This window comes from Podarcis vaucheri (assembly GCF_965113315.1).
Source record: "Podarcis vaucheri genome assembly, chromosome: 8".
NCBI classification, from domain to species: domain Eukaryota; kingdom Metazoa; phylum Chordata; class Lepidosauria; order Squamata; family Lacertidae; genus Podarcis; species Podarcis vaucheri.
The window spans coordinates 5674735-5693867 of record NC_138766.1 but is presented as its reverse complement, the minus strand read 5'-3'; the positions used below and the strand labels follow the sequence as shown (position 1 = coordinate 5693867).

The 19133-nt window shown below is 45.1% G+C and overlaps 1 protein-coding gene across 4 annotated transcripts in view; it reads left to right on the top strand.

Moving 5' to 3' along the window:
• Nucleotides 1-19133, top strand: part of NRG2 (neuregulin 2) — a 137287-nt gene that overhangs the window by 43075 nt on the left and 75079 nt on the right. Inside the window, exon 1 of one of the 4 annotated variants that reach the window (XM_082234385.1) lies at nucleotides 7647-7800. The exons of the other annotated variants lie outside the window; for them this stretch is intronic. Coding sequence (XP_082090511.1) covers nucleotides 7713-7800 — 88 coding nt within the window. The 5' untranslated portion in view covers nucleotides 7647-7712. Of the gene's footprint in view, nucleotides 1-7646; nucleotides 7801-19133 lie in introns of those variants that run through there. 4 annotated transcript variants of the gene reach the window in all.

Genomic DNA, 19133 nt, shown 5'->3' with positions numbered 1-19133 from the left:
GCTGCTAAAGTCTGCCCTGCACTTCTACTCTAAGCCCTGCCAACTGTCCATTATGTGGAGCATCCATAGTGAAGACAGAGATACAGAGAAGGCAGAGGAGACCGAACTTAAGAAAACACCTCTTTCTGACAGATTCACACTCAAATAAAGAGGGATGGCAAATACAAACAGCAGTGCAAAAAGAAAAACTAACTGCTAAAATAGTAAAGGTTCTATGCATAGGAGCCAACTCCTAGGGGCTGAGGTTCAGCCCCCCAATGAAATACTTGAGAGGGCTGCCCCCCCAAGGTTGTTGGGCATTGCCACGCAAATTGCATGTGCTGCATCTCATGATCAATTAGGCGGGGCGGGGCTTACCTGCCCCCCCTATTTTATTCAAGTTTCAATGCAAATGGATGGTGAAGTTTGAGTACAAAATCCTAAATCAAATGCTGACACTAGAGCTGTTCTCATCTTCCTGCACGCTTGGGACCTTCATCTGTAAAAATGTGTATGCAGTTTTTTGCAAAGTGGATCCCAATGACTGAAAACAGCTGCACAGATCTGAACCATTGTTCCTTATTACACTCACAGTTTGCTTAACTGCAACTGTGCAGCTTGCACACTTGAGTCACTCCTATTTCTTTTTATGCCATTGATAATCTTCACAGACCTACTTTGAGATGCCTATCTGTAATTTATAATCTGTGACTTTCACTTCAAGACTGGAATTTCATTGATATCTGCAGCACCCTGTTACTGATTTTAGTCTGCACTGAATAGGAGACAAAGCAACCAAGAGTTTTGCAAGCTGCAACTTGTCTGATTCCCCAGCAGTGAGAGTTTTGTTATGAATGAACTGCATGTAATTGAATGGTACAGGATCATTAATTAGGTGTTGGTGCTAAATAATGAAACTACTTGAAAGATCCCAAGGGGCACATGGGCAATAGTCCTTAGCCTTTCCAGTATGTACAAGAGAAAGCAACAGAGTCAAATTTATGTAAAATAATATGGTCTCATGACGCATGGCTGTAAAGGTTTTTTGCAGATAAAGTCACTCAGATTCAGAAAGACTCCACTTTGGAAGCAAGGCTGGGGTGGAAGAGTGCTAGAGTCCTGTCTGGTCAAGTTGCATGGGATCAATTCCAATCTGTTACCTCCGAGGATGTGGACAGGCTGATTGGACAAGTGAAACCGACCACTTGTCTCCTTGATCCTTACCCATCCTGGCTCATAAAAGGGAGCTGGGAAGGGCTGGGCAATGGGCTCTGCAGGGTGGTGAATGTTTCTCTCTGTGCGGGAGTCTTCCCAGACCCACTTAAAGAAGTGGTTATTAAACTGCTTCTTAAAAAAAACCCATCTTTGGACCCGGCCAATATGGCCAGCTATTGCCCAGTCCCAAATCTTCCATTCTTGGACAAGATGATTGAGCGGGTGGTTGTTAAACAACTTCAGGCACACCTGGACGATGCAGACCATTTGGATCCTTTCCATTCGGGATTTAGGCCTCATCATGGACTGAGAGTGCCTTGGTCGCGCTGGTGGATGATCTCCGGTGGGCTAGGAACAGAGGTGAGAGTTGTTTCCTAGTTCTGCTGGATCTCTCACTGGCCTTTGATACCATTGACCATGACATCCTTCTGGACCATCTAGAGGGGCTGGGAGCTGGGGGCACTGTTATGCAGTGACTCCGTTCCTTCTTCCTGGGCTGTGCCCAGAAAGTGGTGTGGGGGATGAGTGTTCAGACCCCTGGGCTCTCACCTGTGGGGTGCCTCAGGGTTCCGTCCTTTCCCCAATGCTTTTCAACATCTACATGAAGCCACTGGGAGAGATCATCAGGGGGTTTGGGCTGGGCGTTCAATAGTATGCGGATAATTCCCAGTTCTACATCTCCTTCAAATCAGAACCAATGAGGGCAGTGAAGGTCCTATGTGAGTGTTTGGAGGATGGATGGAGACTAACAGATTGAGGTCAAATCCTGACTAGACAGAAGTACTGTTTTGGGGGGACAGGGGGCAGGTGGGTGTGGAGGACTCCCTGGTTCTAAATGGGCTAACTGTGCCCCTGAAGGACCAGGTGCACAGCCTGGGAGTCATTTTGGACCCACAGCTGTCCATGGAGGTGCAGGTCAATTCTGTGTCCAGGGCAGCTGTCTACCAACTCCATCTGCTATGTGGCTGAGACCCTACCTGCCTGTCACCAGAATAGTGCATGCTCTGGTTATCTCCCGCTTGGACTACTGCAATGTCATCTGTGTGGGGCTACCTTTGAAGGTGACTCAGAAACTACAGCTAATTCAGAATGTGGCAGCTAGACTGGTGACTGGGAGTGGCCACTGGGACCATATAACATCGATCCTAAAGGATCCTCACTGGCTCCCAGACTTTTAGAAGACATTTGAAGGCAGGCCTTCATTGGGAGGTTAAAATATACTCGGAGTTCTGTAGTGATTTCATGCTCTTTATTGCAGCTTGTAAAACAGTGAATGAATTGCCCCCCTCCCCCAACCTCAGGCTTTTATATGCATTATTTACACAATGAGTCCTGTCTGGTTGGCTGATTCTGCTTCCCTCTTGGAGCCTGATTGGTCTTTTCCTGCAGGCCAATCAGTTGTTGCATTCTACGATCCTACTTGCCTATTGTTCTAGGATCCAAGCTTAGTACATAACAGAGGTCTTTAATGCTTGGTGTTTTTATTATGTTTTTTAATATGCTATAAGCTGCCCAGAGTGGCTGGGGAAACCCAGCCAGATAGCCAGGGTATAAATAATACAATTATTATTATTACATGACTCATGATACTGATGAACAAATTCTTCACCAGATTTGCATTAAAATTCAAAGGGAGTCAGGGATGCTGTAAATGTGTATAACCTGCACAGTAGAATGCACGTGTGTATTGTATACATATTGCAGCTCGCGTGAATTAGATTGAAAGAATAAGTTTCTGGAGTTCAAAGGCTTTATTCATGCAGGAACTGTTTATAGAATGAGTGGAGATGAGAGAAAGATATTGCCAGTATCTTGTCTGGAAAGAACACTGAAAAAATGGCTCCGCTTTTAGGGGTGGAGTTAAGTTAGACAAAGCAAAGACTACAAGCAAGTGCTGGCTAGATTGCTAGATAAGCAGTGTCCTCTTGCGGTTTAAATTAATTCCTGCATGAACTACAAACTCAGATGAAAGAAATGCATTTACTTTACTCCAACATATGTAAGCTACTGGGAGACTGTTTTTGCATTTTCAAGATACAGCATGCAGCCACATGCAAATGTACAAAACCATTTTGACTAGAGGCTGCAGTAGGAGAGAAGCAGCATCTGTGGCATGGTGTACCTTTCACTCGCTGAGACTGATGTGTCACCTGCAAACCTCTTCCGGATAGATAGCCTTCTCATAGGTATCCATGCTGTGAAGGTCCAGATTGGACAACTGCGGTGCATTGTATGTGGGACTGCCTCTAAAATTGCCAGGAAACTGCAGTTTCACCCCAAATTCATCTGTGATTAAGTGGGACTGATCAACAGGAATATATTATACTAGTTCTTCAACAGCTATGTTGGCTGCTGCGCCATTTCTGAAAAATTTTTTAAATTGCTGGTGTTCGCCTTCAAAGCCCTGCATAGTTTGAGACTCAGGTATTGTTTATTTATTTATTAAATTTCTTTACTGCCCTTCATCTGAGCATCACAGGGTGGTTTACAGCATCCTTCAGGTATCTGCTCCCACCTGACAGGGCGCATTGCAGCCGCAGGAGGGCTCAACAAGGCCCACCGAGGGCTTGAGATGCCATCCCTTCAGAAGATTATCCTTGCCAAGGCAAGCTGTGTGAGAGGCAGGAGTGGCTAAGAGTCCACTGCAACAGCTGAAAGCTTGTTCACATCTCCTAGCACTGCAGAGTCTCAAGTGATCAGCAACAGACACTAAATTCCTACCTAGAATTTTAGAATTCCTACTCCCCTAATACAGACCTGGAAGTCGGTGGAAAGGTGGTCAGGAGCTATTCGGGCTTTTTCAGAACTCAGAAAAGCACATACAGTAGAGGCATACTTTATCTCACCTGGCAAAGGTGCAGCTTGGATACATAAGGTGAGAGGAGACAAACCTGACTAACAGAATATGTTGAGGAAACCCACCCTTTGTCGAGGGGGAAAGGTTCTTTGAAGTAGAAAGGTGTCACAACCCTATCTTGGTGAAAGATCAATCTTTTGAAATTCCAGTTCTAACAATGAATTAAGTTAATTTGCTGCTTAACCCGGAGGGGGGTCAGGGAGGGATGGGCTGGTTGAGCATTATTCACACCATCAGCAAATATTGCCATGGATACTGAGTCAGATGCCTGGAAGGAAAGCTTCTACTTGGTTATAAGCAAAAGTATAGAATAGGCGATACTAATTTCAGTTGATGTTGAGGAAAGATAGTGTACAGTGCATTTACTACGGCAGGTTCAGAATGCTTATCCTTGCCTTATTAATCCAAGGAGAAAACCCACATAGACAGGGCAGGTTTGGGTTTTTTTAAATAGGCGCAGTGGTTTTGGCAAAGGGGCCCTATTCCAACAATTACTAGCTATCATGTCTAGCCAGAATTTACACTGACATGTGCTGACGGATTTTGTAGCAGAAGGCAAATTCATATGGTTTGGGCACCAGGTACCTTAAGGATGACTTTCTCCCAAATGAACCTGCCTGCCAGGTGAGGTCATTATTAGCCGAGGGCAGCCTTGCTTTGGGACATGTTACCGGACCCAAAGGACTGGCTGGTAGTAGTGGTGGAGGTGGAAGCTTCAAGTTGGTGGGGCTGCTCAGGGCAGCATTGACAGCAGCAGCAGTCCAGTCCCAGGCAGAAGGTCCTCTTAGAGCAGTGGTGGCAGCTGTCAGCATCAGAAGCCACTGCAGGTCATTAAGGGTGTATGGGACACGTGGAGAGGTGTGATGGGTGGTGGATGGATGGATGGATGGATGGATAGATGGGAGGTCAATGTTCTCTAGAATGTCTTCTAATGCTTAACACTATGCACAGCTTAATATATCTGCAGGAAATTACCTATGTGCACACCCCTAAATTGAACACCCTACCCCCACCTGGAGATCCACTAGCCAGATACAGCAGTGTCGCTCCATATTTAATACTTCGGGGAACTAGTAAGATCAAGATGTTGATAATATTGCAACGCAGGAAATGTATACAGTTCACCACTCTCCTCTGCGATGGACCACCCATCCCTGGAGATGGATAGATCCACATGGTTTCCAGAACTCGTTAGTGGGTTTTGTAGAAGATCAGGGCAACAGCTCTGTCGCTGCTCTAGTGGTGGTTTGGAACAGGAGGAGGACTAGGGTAATTGAGGGGATCATTTGATGGTGCCCTCTTCTCCCACCTCAAGGACTGTCCCAAAATGTCTCCCCCCAGTTTGCCCTGAGGCAGGGAAAGCTGTGTTGGTTGACCTTGCTTACGAAGTATGGTGAGTTTGGGAAGCTTCCTTCTTTGGAGGGGAGGGTGAGCAATGTACTTAGCCAGCCCCGTCAGCCAGTAAGAGCATGAGCTCTGCTGGCAGGGACATGACTAAGCAGGAGCTGCCCCCAAAATGCTCCACAAAGCGCATAATTATAACGTTTGGAGTCTGGGAATTAGTTTTGACCCAGCCCTGGGTTTTTTGTTTTGTTTTGTTTTTTACAAGCATGTTGCTGCACTGGGAGCTTTCTGTCCGTTTCACTTGCTGTGCAAGACCTGCCCCTTCCTGAACACAGAGGACCTTACAATGCCACGGCATGCTTTCATAACCTCCAGGCTTGATTATTATAATGCACTCTACAGCCAGCTGTCCTTGAAGCTTCCCTTCGTGCAAATGCTGCTGCACACCTTATGGATGAGAGCCATCACAAACACATTCAGCTGGTTGTGTTCCAACAGCACTTACTGCATACAAATCGGATTTGATTCAAGGTGCTGATGCTCACCTATCTCTGGGTGATGCCTCTAGATTGTTCCCCTGTCAATCCCTCCTTCCCCAGGCCCTGCTTTGAATGCCAGCTTTACTCAGTGAGATGCAGGCTTTGGGGCTGTGTATGTACAGGTCCTGTTTACTCTGCACCCAGTGCACTCCCACCACAGGTGAGTCGCAATCCTGCAATGTAGTTTCTTAAGAAATACTGTGTTTTGATGCCAATTTCCTCCAACCAGTTTTGATCAAGCCGTATTGGCGTGTACAGCAATGTGCAAATGTGATTTGAGACGCAGAGCAGGGTGGGGTGAATGACCTTCCTGCATTTTAAGCTGGTAAGGGGTACACTGCCTTTGACTCAACTTCCCCAGGCTGTGGGGTGAAGGGCCCACAGAGCTTCACAATTTCCCATCGCTACAGACCTTCCAGATGGGGTGCAAAACACATCGCTTCTTTGGGGCATTCAGGTCAGCTGGATAGTTTGCCTTTTCAGCGCTGTTTTTAAATTATTATTTTTTTGGTATCTGTTTCATTCATTTTGCCTTTTTCAAATTATTTTAATTATAAATGACAAACTGGAATATCAAGTGCCTGTATTTTCTGCAAGGCAACCCTTAGTACAGTATCGATAAGGAGGGGCAAAGTTTTGCATCTTGCGCTGTGGAGAGTGGCTGTGAAATAGCGCCATTTTCTTTTTCCAGTTTGGCACCATTTCCTGGTTTGCTTTGGGCTAGGGAGACCATATGCGCTACTTTGCAGGTAACAGCCGCCAATTTGAAAGGCTGTCAGAGAAAAAGACCCCTGATTGTAGGGCTGTCTGCTCCAGGTCTGGTTTGAAGCGAAAGAAGCCTGGGCTGGGCTCGAAGGTTCCTTTCCACAGTTAGCACCTCTCCAGAGGACTGAGAAGGGGCAAAGGCCACTTTGCCATAGCCTTCCCACTACAGTGACATGTATGCATTGAAATTACTGTATTCAGAATCTTAATTAATTATAATAAATTATACCTATACATACACATTTGCACCTCCAAATCTGTGTACTTTTTCACTATGTGTAAGTGGCCTCTTTATTTTAGGTGCGCAGAGAAAAGTTGGTCACTTGAGGGAAAATGCCTGGGAGAAGAACCAAGAATGCGTTAAAAGGAAAGGCTGTTGTAGGAAATGTCTTCCTGCACCGAGGGCCCCCATTTTGGGAGAGGCCATTCAGAAATGTAATTCCTTCACTGCACTTCCTATATCACCTGTGGGTCTTGTGTATATCATTCTGTGGCATACAGGCCATAGAAAGAGCATAGCATAGAGGGGAGCCTTGAGTTTTCGCCGCTTCCCCTATCACACCTGCAGTATTTAAAGTGAGCCGCTCACGACACAGGAAGAGTTCCGACAGTGCTGGGCACCTAATTTCTCCATGCATTTCCCAGACCCCCCAGGCCATAGAGCCCAGGCCCCATCCCCATGGGATCCTGCGGCCACTTAGGCTTGCTTCATTACTCCATTGTCAATTCTTCTCTCTGCAGACCTTCGTTCCTTTTCAATTCCTTCACACCCAGCCCTGCCTGCCTGCCTGCGGTCCCTGGCACTTCTGGCAGACAGCTGGGGGATATGAATGGAAATAGTTAAAAACCGCACTTCTCCACCCAGAAGTGGGTGTTGCCTGTGTGAGAAAACAGTATAAGAACAGTAGGAAGTTTCAGCTGGTGAGAAAAACCTTGAAGCAGCACTGCTGGGGCATTTACATCTGGCAGGAATTGCCTTTTCCTTGGGACTGTAAATATACTGCCTGTGCAGGATGTCTGAGAAGAAGAGGAAGGGCAGAGGAAGGGGCAGAAAGAACAAAGAAGGGGGGACAGAGGAAAAAGAAGCAGGCCCCACAGAAGGTACTTTCCATTTTTAGCACATTTTACTGCATCTGAACAAGAGAGCTTCTGAGCTAATGCAAATGTACCAAGATACGGTTTCTGTCTCCTTCAGAAATACATTCCTGAACTATTTAAAAATAGCAACAAGAAACTAATCTCAGCAGGAATCAAGGCAGGGTGTTTTCTGGAAATATCCATGGTCACGACTCATAAAGTGCTGATGTGCTGATTAGAACGTTTCATGCAAATAGGCTTTTTCTTGTGTAACATCCAGAAATTCCCTGGTGTAGCAGCTAAAGAAAAAGAGAGTGTTTTTGAGAGACAGAAGCAGTAACAGACCAAACATGACCCAAGTAACTACGGTTGTCAATGCAATTGTTTTCACAAATGATGTGCTTACTATAATTCTAAATGCTTTGGTGTAATCATTATAACTCCAGATTGTTCTGATCTGGTAATTTACTCGTGCTGCTATCAGATGTTGACTGTCAATTAGTGGGCTAAAGCGGTAAGAGGTTGTGCGTTCACTGAACGTTTCCAGTGATGCAGAGAGAACAGTTGTGCCGTTTTAATGCTTCCTTTTTTGCCACAAAATAGCAGAGCAACAGGTTGTATGGTTCAACAATGACAGTCTATTTAGAAGGAAAATTTAAATTAGTAAAGATGCAGCAACAAGCCTCTCTCCATCTCTCGCCACACACTTGAGTGATGATTTCTTGAAGCAATGTATCTGCCTGCTGATCTAGCAATCTAATCATCTGTCTACACACACAGAAAACAACAATATTATATTGGAATGGTGAAATAGTTTATTAATCTCCATTGTTGCTATATTTTTAACTTTCCATTCTTACAAATAGTTGCATTTGCAAGAACACATGGTCCTCCCTATTGTGTCACAACATCTCTATGGTAGGCTTGGCTGAGAGAGAGTAATTGTCCCGGGATTACTGAGCAGGCTTCATGACTGAGCTGGGGCCAGGAAGCAGTCATGCTCCTTGGGGTCTCAAATTTCAACAGCACCTTGTGCGATGAACCCCCTTTTTTCTAGAAGTAAAGTACTGGTTGTGGCACCCCCTGTGTCCCCCCACCCCAGGCTTCAGGCTCAGTGTGACTAAACTGGTTGCGCTCCCCAAATCCGCCTCTGTACGAAGTTGGATCTTCCTTGTTTTGAGTTCAAGACTGTATCTGCCACACCACACTGCCTCTCTATTTTATATTTCTAAGCTCTCATCAGGTCATGTCTTAGTGTATGAGCCCCTTTGCTTTAACTCCCAATGCATAGATGCCTTTAGACGGTTGCTCACGTCCACGTTCCTGCTCTTGTTTCACTGAGGCTGGAGAAGTGTAAGGGCAGTAATAGTAGCCAAATGGCATGTGCTGTAGGAGAATAATAGACACACCACAGCAGCTGTGAGTGTGAAATATGTGAAACCTCCCTCCAGTTCTCAGCTTCCCGCCCCCACATGGTGTTCATAAAACATCAAACTTCCAGAGCACTAGATTTTGTGTCATGCACTTCAGAATTCTGGGAGTGAGAATATTATGAATAATCTAAATGCCCTTTAGCAAAGGGAGGTGGTTTTTATTTTTAAAAAAGAGGATCAGTAGCTGTGCTAATGCCTAAAGTGGAGGCAGAGAGCAGACATTTATCAGCTGCAGAGGTGACTGGATTAGATGAAGGGCAGCTTGGCATTCCTTGTCTCCAAAGGAGCTGTGCCTTCCTTGTTCTCTGCAGGCATCAAGAGCGTGATTAGAAGGAAGAGACAACGAAGCATCTAACTCTGAATAAACTAGATATTTTAAAGGTGGGGAGCACCTTCTTCTTCTTCTTCTTCTTCTTCTTCTTCTTCTTCTTCTTCTTCTTTTAAGGAGAACTACCTTGTTTTGCATTTTTAGAATTCTCAGTCCCCTGGAGTGTGCTGTTGTTTGATGAAAGTCCCTTTGCATGTGGATCATTTGGTAAAAAACAGATTATCTGCATTTATTTCCCTCTCCCCAGCATGAAAATATTTCTTTTCCTTGCCAAAGTGTGAACACCTGGAGGAGAGGAGAGTTTGAAGGATGCATATACAGGAGTGCAATAGGCACAAAACGCCAAGCATCCCTGATCAGATATTCACAGAATATTGCCACGTCTAGCCCCCAACTAAAGCCACTCCAACCATGATCAATGATCTATAGTCCACTATGGACACTGAAACTCCCCCCTCACAGGCCTTGCTTGCAGACAGCCCCCTAAAGAAAGCTACTGATTAGCTGGTCACATGCCAGGCCCTGTCGTCTGCATCTCTGCTTAGGCCATGCTGTCCCAAGACCTATTCATGTCAGTCACAATATCCAGCTCATAAATAGGACTGTTTTTTCATTTACTTTCAACTTCACCATCTTATGATTTTATGATTCTATGAACATTCAAAGAGGCCACAAGGCACTTCTTCTGGGAGCTGCATGCCAGTGGAGGGTAGCGCTTGTGGGGAAAGTGGGTGGGGCCAGTTGGAAAAGTGGGTGGAGCAATTGCATTTGACACACATTTCTCTATTCCCATTGATCCCCTGCTGGTGAGGCTCGCTGACCTCCCGGAAAAGCAAAAAAATGACCTTTTCCTGTTAGGCAAAGATCATAAGACGACTTGGATGATCGCCAGATTCTATGTTCAGATCTGTAGGCACAGACCACCCTGCAACCCAAACTTGTTCATTAAGAAAATCCCCAAACTCGGTTCCAAGGGTGACTCTGGGTCATCTCTCTGTGGTAGCTTATCTTAAAGTTTTAAGTGACTATACGCTTATCGCATTTATAAATTTTAAATTTATTGTTGTACATTGTTTTAAATGTTTGCTTTCCTTCTGGGATGGTACCCTCAAGTGTGTTTTATAAGCTGGTCTCCAACCGTAATACATTTATCTATCTATCTATCTATCTATCTATCTATCTATCTATCTATCTATCTATCTATCTATCTATCCTCTTATCCGGGCATTTTAAGCTTGTGCCAATCAAGGGCACATTCCAGCCAGGCAAAAGCACTCCAGCAGGATGTGAAACAGGGCCAGTGGCCTGGCGAGAAGGTGTGGGTGTGCTTTTTTCACTTCATTTGCTTCTAATCTCAGTGATTAAACACACACCCCAACACCAACCATATGTATGTATCTATGTATATGTATGTTATCTATCTGGTAACTTAGGATAGCACTTTTGATGAAATGGACTCCAGGCCCACACCCTCCCAAGTGTCCCTGTTTTCCAGGGACACCCTTGATTTAGAGAAGCCATCTCAGTTTCTGATATCATCCCAGAATGTCCTACTTTTCCTTAGGATATCCAAATTTTCATTGGAGAAATGTTGGAAGGTATGGAATTATGCAACCCCCGATCAGTCTGAAGGCTGTCCTGTGTAGGGAAGGCCTTTTTTAAAGGTTTAATGTTTTATTATGTTTTTATATATGCTGGAAGCTGCCCAGAGTGGCTGGGGCAACACAGTAAGATATGTCAGGCATAAATAGTAAAATTATCAGTATGGAAAGGGACGTCCCTATTTTCACCAGAGAAATGTATGCAGTCCATGAAAACCTGCCACATAAATGTGTTCGTCTTTAAGGCACCACAAGCATTGTTATTGCTTTTGTTTGCAGAAGATCTCTCTGGTCCTTTTCAGGGAGAATAGCCTTCAGCTCTGGCCTTGGCGTTATGTTGCTAGATTAACCAATGCGGTTTATACAGGTAACATGTTTAGTTCCCATCTTTTATTCTGTCACTTGGAGCAGGGCCTGCTTTCCCCTCTGGCTGACAGGTACTCGTGTTCTCTTCCTTGAGCAAAGCAGGCTTTTGATCTTTTTATGCCTGAAACAAAACTTAAAAATTACATCCTCCTGCTCTGCAGCTTCCCTTTTTTTTAATGTGGCGCATACATTGTTTCATCATCATGTTATTTCATGGAAATGCTGGTGTAGCCTAATAACCGCTGGCTTTAATTTGAATGCTAGATGTTTAGTGCCTAGGAGCAAAGGTGTTCCATAGTTACTGTTATGTACTGAAGTTCTCACCCTGGGCCAGCAGGGGGATACTGTAGATAGTTATGCAAATGAAGGATCGAAAGTGACGTTCAGTGATTGGATAGTTTTAGAAAGTTGCAACAGTTACGTTGTTCTGGAGCTCTATATAAGCAGGCTGACTGAGCTCCTCAGTTTAGTTCTGTTCTGGCATCTGAATAAAGAAGAGCTGTTTGAAGAATCGTTGTGTCGTCTGATATGTTCACCCACAACTTAACAGTTACTGATAGACCTTTCCTCCATTGATTCCACCAACTCTTTTTGGTCCTTAAGAATAATAAACTCCCAAATGCCTGTTGCTTTCAAGTTTGCCAGAACTTTTCATGTACCTCATTTTGGAACATTTTGGCTGCCCCTAATAAAGGTGTTTCCTAACCCTTCCAACTGTACAATTCTATTATTATAACTGGGGATTCTGGAGTTTTGGTCATTTTAGTACTTCTTTGTATTGTTTTCCAGCTCTATTATACCCTTTTTGAGAGCAAAACTGTACATAGTGTTATGAGTATGGGAGTGGGGAGTAGGCAGAGACCCCTCTGAACCCTGGATCCAGCAAGTGTTAAAAGCTCACCAAGCCTTCTAATTCTGGGAACTAGCCATACTAGCTTCCTGGTGAGGGGATGAGGGATTAAGGGGCCTGGTGCGAGACGGCAATTGGGTTGGGTCCCCTCCCTCAAGTGAAAAAAGCAGAGTTGAGTTTGGCCAGTGAGGTGACCTAGATGTAAAGCAGCAAGTTGGAGAAAGAGAGTAAAAGCTGAGAGCAATGTTTGCCTTTGGCTTGAGTCCAAGGCTGTGGAAGAAAAAACCGTCCAGGGGTTTTAATGCTGCGAACCCCTCCTTCACAGGCTCAGGTTGTAGATACGTGTAAATAAACCATATAGCATACAGACACCACAGCATCCGCTTTGCCACAGACTGAGTAAATGCCTGGAACCCCTGGAATCTCACACCACTCAGAGATTGGGCAACAATATTTCCCCATGTGATTATATAATGGCATTGTGACAATGGCTGCATCGTTTTCAAACAACTTCCTAAATCTGAACTATTTTCATTGCCACAGAACACTGATTTTGTAAGTGAGCTTTCCACGATGACTTCAAGATCTCTTTTCTAAATAGTCACCACCAAACTAGTCCCCAAGCATCAAAACCTCTAAACCTCATCCAGAGTACTCTAGTAAAACAGAACCAAAAGCAAAGAACATTGCCTGGCGTTGTTAGCAAGATCAATATCTTATTTACCCTCATCCAGACAGATTTTTCATCTTCACTCTGGTGTGAATTTAACATTTGTAGGAATGTGTATGTTAAATCCACAGCCTGTGGGAATGTAAGAATACAGCCTTGTTTAAACAAGACTGTGGGTGGTGATCTATCTTATGTGGTGTTATGTGGCATTTCCGTGTGCTCTGGCTTCCATCACGGTGTCCCGTTGTGCCAGAAGCGGTTTAGTCCTGCTGGCCACATGACCCGGAAAGCAGTCTATCGACAAACGCCGGCTTCCTCGCCTGAAGCCAGATGAGCGCCGCACCCCATAGTCAAGTTTGACTGGACTTCACCGCCCAGGGGTCCTTTACCTATTTACCTTTAAATATTTTCCAGGGAAACCATCATGCTTGGGGAAGTTGAAGGCACTGATGCATTTTTTGAGCAAGCAAAAAAGGGGTGTCTGCCTGTGCACACACAGGCAAATTAAAAATGAATAAATCGGTATCTGAAGGGTGCAACTACTAAGGAAATGAGCCAACCTTCTAGAGAGACAAGAGCTGATAATAATCACTCAAATACTTTTGAAGGAAGGAAATAGTGAAATGTGTTAGAAATGGCATTTCTTAATCTAAGCAAATTGCCTGTACTTAGAGTGCTCTAGCTCCCATATTGTTGAGATCATTGTATTTTTGTTTAAATAGATCTTTTGCATTTTGTGTCATGAAATGGTGAGGTTTATTTTAATGGACAATGCTTGTAAATTACAGTCCTCCTAGATTCTAACAAAACGCCAGACTGGTGGGCCATAATGCTCAATGTGCTTTCAATGCTACCATTTTTGTTTTTTTAAAAAAGCAAGAGAAAATTTCTGCAAGACTGCCTCCTCCCCTCCCTTGCCAGTCAGGATGTTATGATCTGCAGGAAAGGCTCCTGTTATTGTGCCAACTGCCTTGGAGGTGCTGGGAGGTGCCGAGGAGAGAACCTCTGTCGTGCTCCTCCTCAGCGGGAGAACTCCCTTCCTGTGGAGACGCACCAGGTGCCACATCTTTACAGCTTCAGGCAGTTACTGAAGACACGCCTCTTTTCCTGGGCCTTGGGCAGTTAAACTGTTGCTGCCAGTGCCTCCCTATGGCTTTGCTGATATGAGTTGTATTTTGGAGTGGGGCTTTTGGTTTTCTCTATTTGTATCTATTTGTATTGTATTTTCTTTTTCTATGGCTTATGAAGGACAGGTAACAAATATAACTACAGTGGTACCTCGGATTACAGACACTTCAGGTTATATACACTTCAGGTTACAGACTCCGCTAACCCAGAAATAGTACCTCGGGTTAAGAACTTTGCTTCAGGATGAGAACAGAAATTGTGCTCTGGCGGCGTGGCGGCAGCAGGAGGTCCCATTAGCTAAAGTGGTGCTTCAGGTTAAGAACAGTTTCAGGTTAAGAACTGACCTCTGGAAGTACTTACCGTATTTTGCGCCCCATAGGACGCTCCGGCCCATAGGACGCACCTAGTTTTTTTGGGGGGGAAATAAAGAAAAAAAATTATTTTCCCCCCAGGTGTGGGGCTGGAAGAACCAGGTCGGGGAACAGTGGGAAGGCATGCTCTGCCTCCCCGCTGTCCCCCGAGCTTGTGGGGCTGGCGATGGCCGCGCAGAGCTGCGCTGATCCCGGGACTGCAGGCAGTTCTGCGCCACCATCTGGAGCGGGGCGGGACTTCGCTCCCCGTTCCCGATGGTCGCGCAGAGCTGCGCTGATCCCGGGACAGCAGGCAGCTCTGCGCCGCCATCCGGAGCGGGGCGGGACTTCGCTCCCCGCTCCCGGTGGCCGCGCAGAGCTGTGCTGATCCCGGGACTGCAGGCAGCTCTGCGCCGCCATCTGGAGCGGGGCGGGGCTTCGCGCCCCGTTCCTGGTGGCCGCGCAGAGCTGCGCTGAGCCGGGGACTGCAGGCAGCTCTGCGCAACCCTTGGAGCCGGTCTCCCGAGGGTTGCACAGAGCTTCCTGAAGCCTGGAGAGCGAGAGAGGTCAGTGCGCACCGACCCCTCTTGCTCACCAGGCTTCAGCGAAAGCCTGCATTCACCCCATAGGGCGCACCCTGATTTCCCCTTCATTTTTGGATGGGGAAAAGTGCGTCCTATAGGGTGAAAAATATGGTAACCTGAGGTACCACTGTAATAATAATAATAACAACAATAATAGCAGTAGTAGTAGTAGTGTGTGTGTGTGTGTGTGTGTGTGTGAGAGAGAGAGAGAGAGAGAGGCTAAAGGTGCAACTGAAAAGGTTGGGCACAGCTGTTTTAGGATGAGTGGACATTGCTACCTTTGCTCACATCCATCCTTTGCTGTTAAAATTACCATCACCATCATTTTTACTCCACCTTTTTCTCCAAGGAGCTGAAAGTGGTGTACATGGTTCTCCCCATCTCAATTAATCCTAACAGCCCTGCGAGGTAGATTAGGCTTACGCTTGCATCTCCTTTTCCTTTCTACCCTTCTCATAATTTAGACTGTAAGTTCCTTGGCGAAAGAACTAGCAACCAGTGCAGATCTCTGAGCCCGGGTTTTATATGCTAGCCAGGCCTCGCTCCTGCCAGCAATGGCGCTGCAGCATTCTGCACTAACTGCAGCTTCCGGATCAAGCGCAAGGGAAGCCTCAGATAGAGCGCCTTGCAGTATCCAGTCTTGAAGGAATGGCCCTAGCAGTTGAACCATGCCCTTTCCCAGGATACTCTATTTGTCTCCGGGAGACCTTTTTCTAAGTTTTCATTGAGCTGTTTCTCCTCCCCATCTTCCACCCTTTGGAGTGTTGTCTGGCCCTCTTTGAAAAAAGTTTGGACACCACTGTTTTAGAGTGTAATAATGAAGAGCCCATAGTGGATAAAGTCTGTGGGAAGCGGACCAGGTTTAAAAAGCTGTCCGGGGCTGAAGCTCACCGTAACACGAAGGGAAGGCAGTCTGTGTTTTATCTACTGCATTTCACCAGAGTCTGAAGTACAGTAATCCCAGTCTAGGCTTCATACACAGTTTTGGAGCTTTGTGGACTAGTGCCTGAGGCACTTGGATTTCTGGTGGGCTTTTCTCATGCCTAATGTGAATTAGAGTTTGTTCTGAATAAAATGCTTTAGGCATCCTTTGTGTAAACAAAAGAACACGTCTTACACATACCTTGCTCACCATCTTGAGCAAGACACTCAGCTTAACCTTCCCTGTAAGGTTGTTTAAAAGAATGAATAATATGGATTCATTCTAGTGTGATCCTTGAAAGTGTGAGAAACTACAGGAGACTTGTAAAGGCTCTTGTGGTTGTGTGCCTAATGTCTGGTGGGGCCTTTGTGGGTCAAAGGAGACCAGCGCCTGTTGGAGAACCATTCTAGATGTGGCCCCGGGGCAGTTGCATTTGTTGTGCCCACATGTCTGCTCTGTTCCTGTATAAAGCAAGGGGGTAAGGGAGTTTCTAATGAAAACAAACAAAAGGGGCACACAGGTGATGGGAATACCATGAGAATGGAGCAGAAATGTGAATAAGCAAACATGTCCACATCTATCATGCCTAGATCCATCCTGATTTTCTGGTTGTTGCTCAAATGGCTCTTCGCTCCCCCCCCCCCCAATTTGTTTCTTTAATTTCACAGCATTTATTTACATAGAACTTCAGAATGGCCAGATTGCTTCATATTCATTTCCTTGTTGCATCCATTTCAACTGCTGTGGAAAGTAGGTCGGAATTATTATTTCCATAATGCAGATAGAAGAGGCAGGATGAGGCAGAATTGTCTGCCTTAGGACTCACTTCATGGCAGATGCATGATTCAGACCGGGGACTTCACTTTCTTTCTTAGCTACTGTGCAACTTAGCTCTCTAGAATCTTGAATTTGACTTAAGTGAGGCTGGAATGACAATGCCAGATTAGGCTTGAAGATTCCTCAGGGTATTGATGACAGGATTCAGAAGGTTAAAGGAGCTTTAAGATGATCTACACTTTTGTTGATCTTCTGATACCTGCATTATGGATTTCTTTTGCCTGCAGGCTGAATATGAGGAATGTAGCTACATTTTACTGTGAAGCGGAAATGATATTTTACTGTCAAGTTTTTACGATTCTGTACATGTGCCTGGACTAGAGCTTCCCTGACAAGCAAATTTAATCTCTAAAATAAAATTTCAGGTTGCTTCTAGTAGAAATTCTGCATCAGATACCAATCATGGATTCAGAACAATATGGGGAACCTGCTCAAGATCCAGGAGTAGTCATTTGGGCTAAAAATTATTACGTGAAAAGTATGGTAATAACATAGACCAGGCTTCCTCAAACTCAGCCCTCCAGATGTTTTTTGCCTACAACTCCCATGATCCCTAGCCAGCTGAACCAGTGGTCAGGGATGATGGGAATTGTAGTCTCAAAACATCTGGCGGGCCGAGTATGAGGAAGCCTGAGCTGGGATGTGTAGTGCCTGTTCCTTCTCTTGTGTTTAGGTGCTTCAGTGACCCATCTCACTGCTCTCATGAAGGGGCTGGGGAAGGAGCTGGCAGGTGAAGGTGTATATGGCTGGAGTGTACCAAAGGATCAAGACTCTTTTTGGTTCATTGGAGAGATGCTTATGCCTCCCTGTTCAAAATCCACTGGCCATTGTGAAGCAACCTTTTTTATTTTGGGAGAAGCACTGGAAGAATGTGGGAAGTCTACATGTCCCCTTGTTATTTTCCCAAGAGGAATAGGGAACTTTGTCATTGGCAGAGATCTTTCCTTGCATAGCTTTCACACAAGTTTCTAGTCCTGGTCATCCATGTGCCGGCTGACGGAGTTTGGAAACAAATAGTTACAGAAGATGTTACGGCGCAGTTGGTTTGGCTTTGCTGCAACCAGATCAGTAGCAGCTAGTGGTAGGGGCATGTTTCAACCTGATCACCTTCAAAAGTTGTTAGATAATTTATTAGATAATTTTTCATATTCTTTGGTTTGTTTTTGGCATTTGCTTTGTTATGTTATTGCTCACGGCTTTGGGCTTCCTTTTGGAAAAGCAGTGAAGAAACATGAAATGAAAAGCTCTGAGTTCCTCTTTTTTTACATAATAGGGAAACTAACCTAAAAAGGAAATCATGGGTTGGGATAAAGCAGATGGGTGCTGTTCAGAAGAAATGAGTCAGCCATGGTATGCTTTGCCTCGGGCCCTGAGAAACAAAGGCAGGTCCGGAATAGGAGCATGTTGAGAACGTGGGTGCAACTGTTTGGATAGAAATGAGAAATAGGATCAGTCAGGTTTTTTTTTTAAAAAGCATTTCCTAACTGACATAGCAATCTTATACAGTAAGCCTGCAACTTACGCAACTTACGTGTGCACTGAGCTTTATGCATGTGGCAGCAAATACCGTAAATAAATCGAAGGGAGTGGGGCATCCAGGAATAATGGCTTTGGCAATCCTCCCTGCCATTGAACCCAATGGGCTTTGACTTGACGCAACTTTGCCTTTAGGAATGTAAACCCTGTGTAAGCTGCGGGCTTTGTGTACTACCATCGCAACAGGGCCAGAGATAAACCCCTGTGACGTCACTGGACCGGTCACCATATTCAAAGTGCGCCAAGTTCAGGAGGTGGAAAATAGGAGAGTGGAAAATTCTTGTCTGCTGATGTTTTCATATATAATGGTTACTTTAAAGTTGCAGTGTTTTGGCTTTTGGAGTGGTAGGATTCAGAGACAAAGGATATTTTTTTTGGGGGGGGGGCCAGAGCGGAGGATAAATGTTGGGTGCTTCCAGACTGTTGCTATTTGGGGGTGGGACTCAAATCACATACTGGCAAATTCAGTTTCTGCAATCAAAGTTGATTTGGAGTTCTTGAACAGGCAACCCAATTCTCCACAAAATTTGACTTTTTAAAATAAGAAAAGTGACACGGAAATGTACTAGAAAGTGTGCTTGATGCAACATCATAAATCATCTATGCAAACAAACGAATTAGAGTGAATATGCAATAAGCAGGTTATCTGGAAGCAACTTTCATTCATTTTAAAGGACTTCTTTCCCTCACTTTCTCCTCTAGCTCCCTCTGCTGATTCTTGTTTACAATACTTTTCGTTCCTTCAGTTTCAT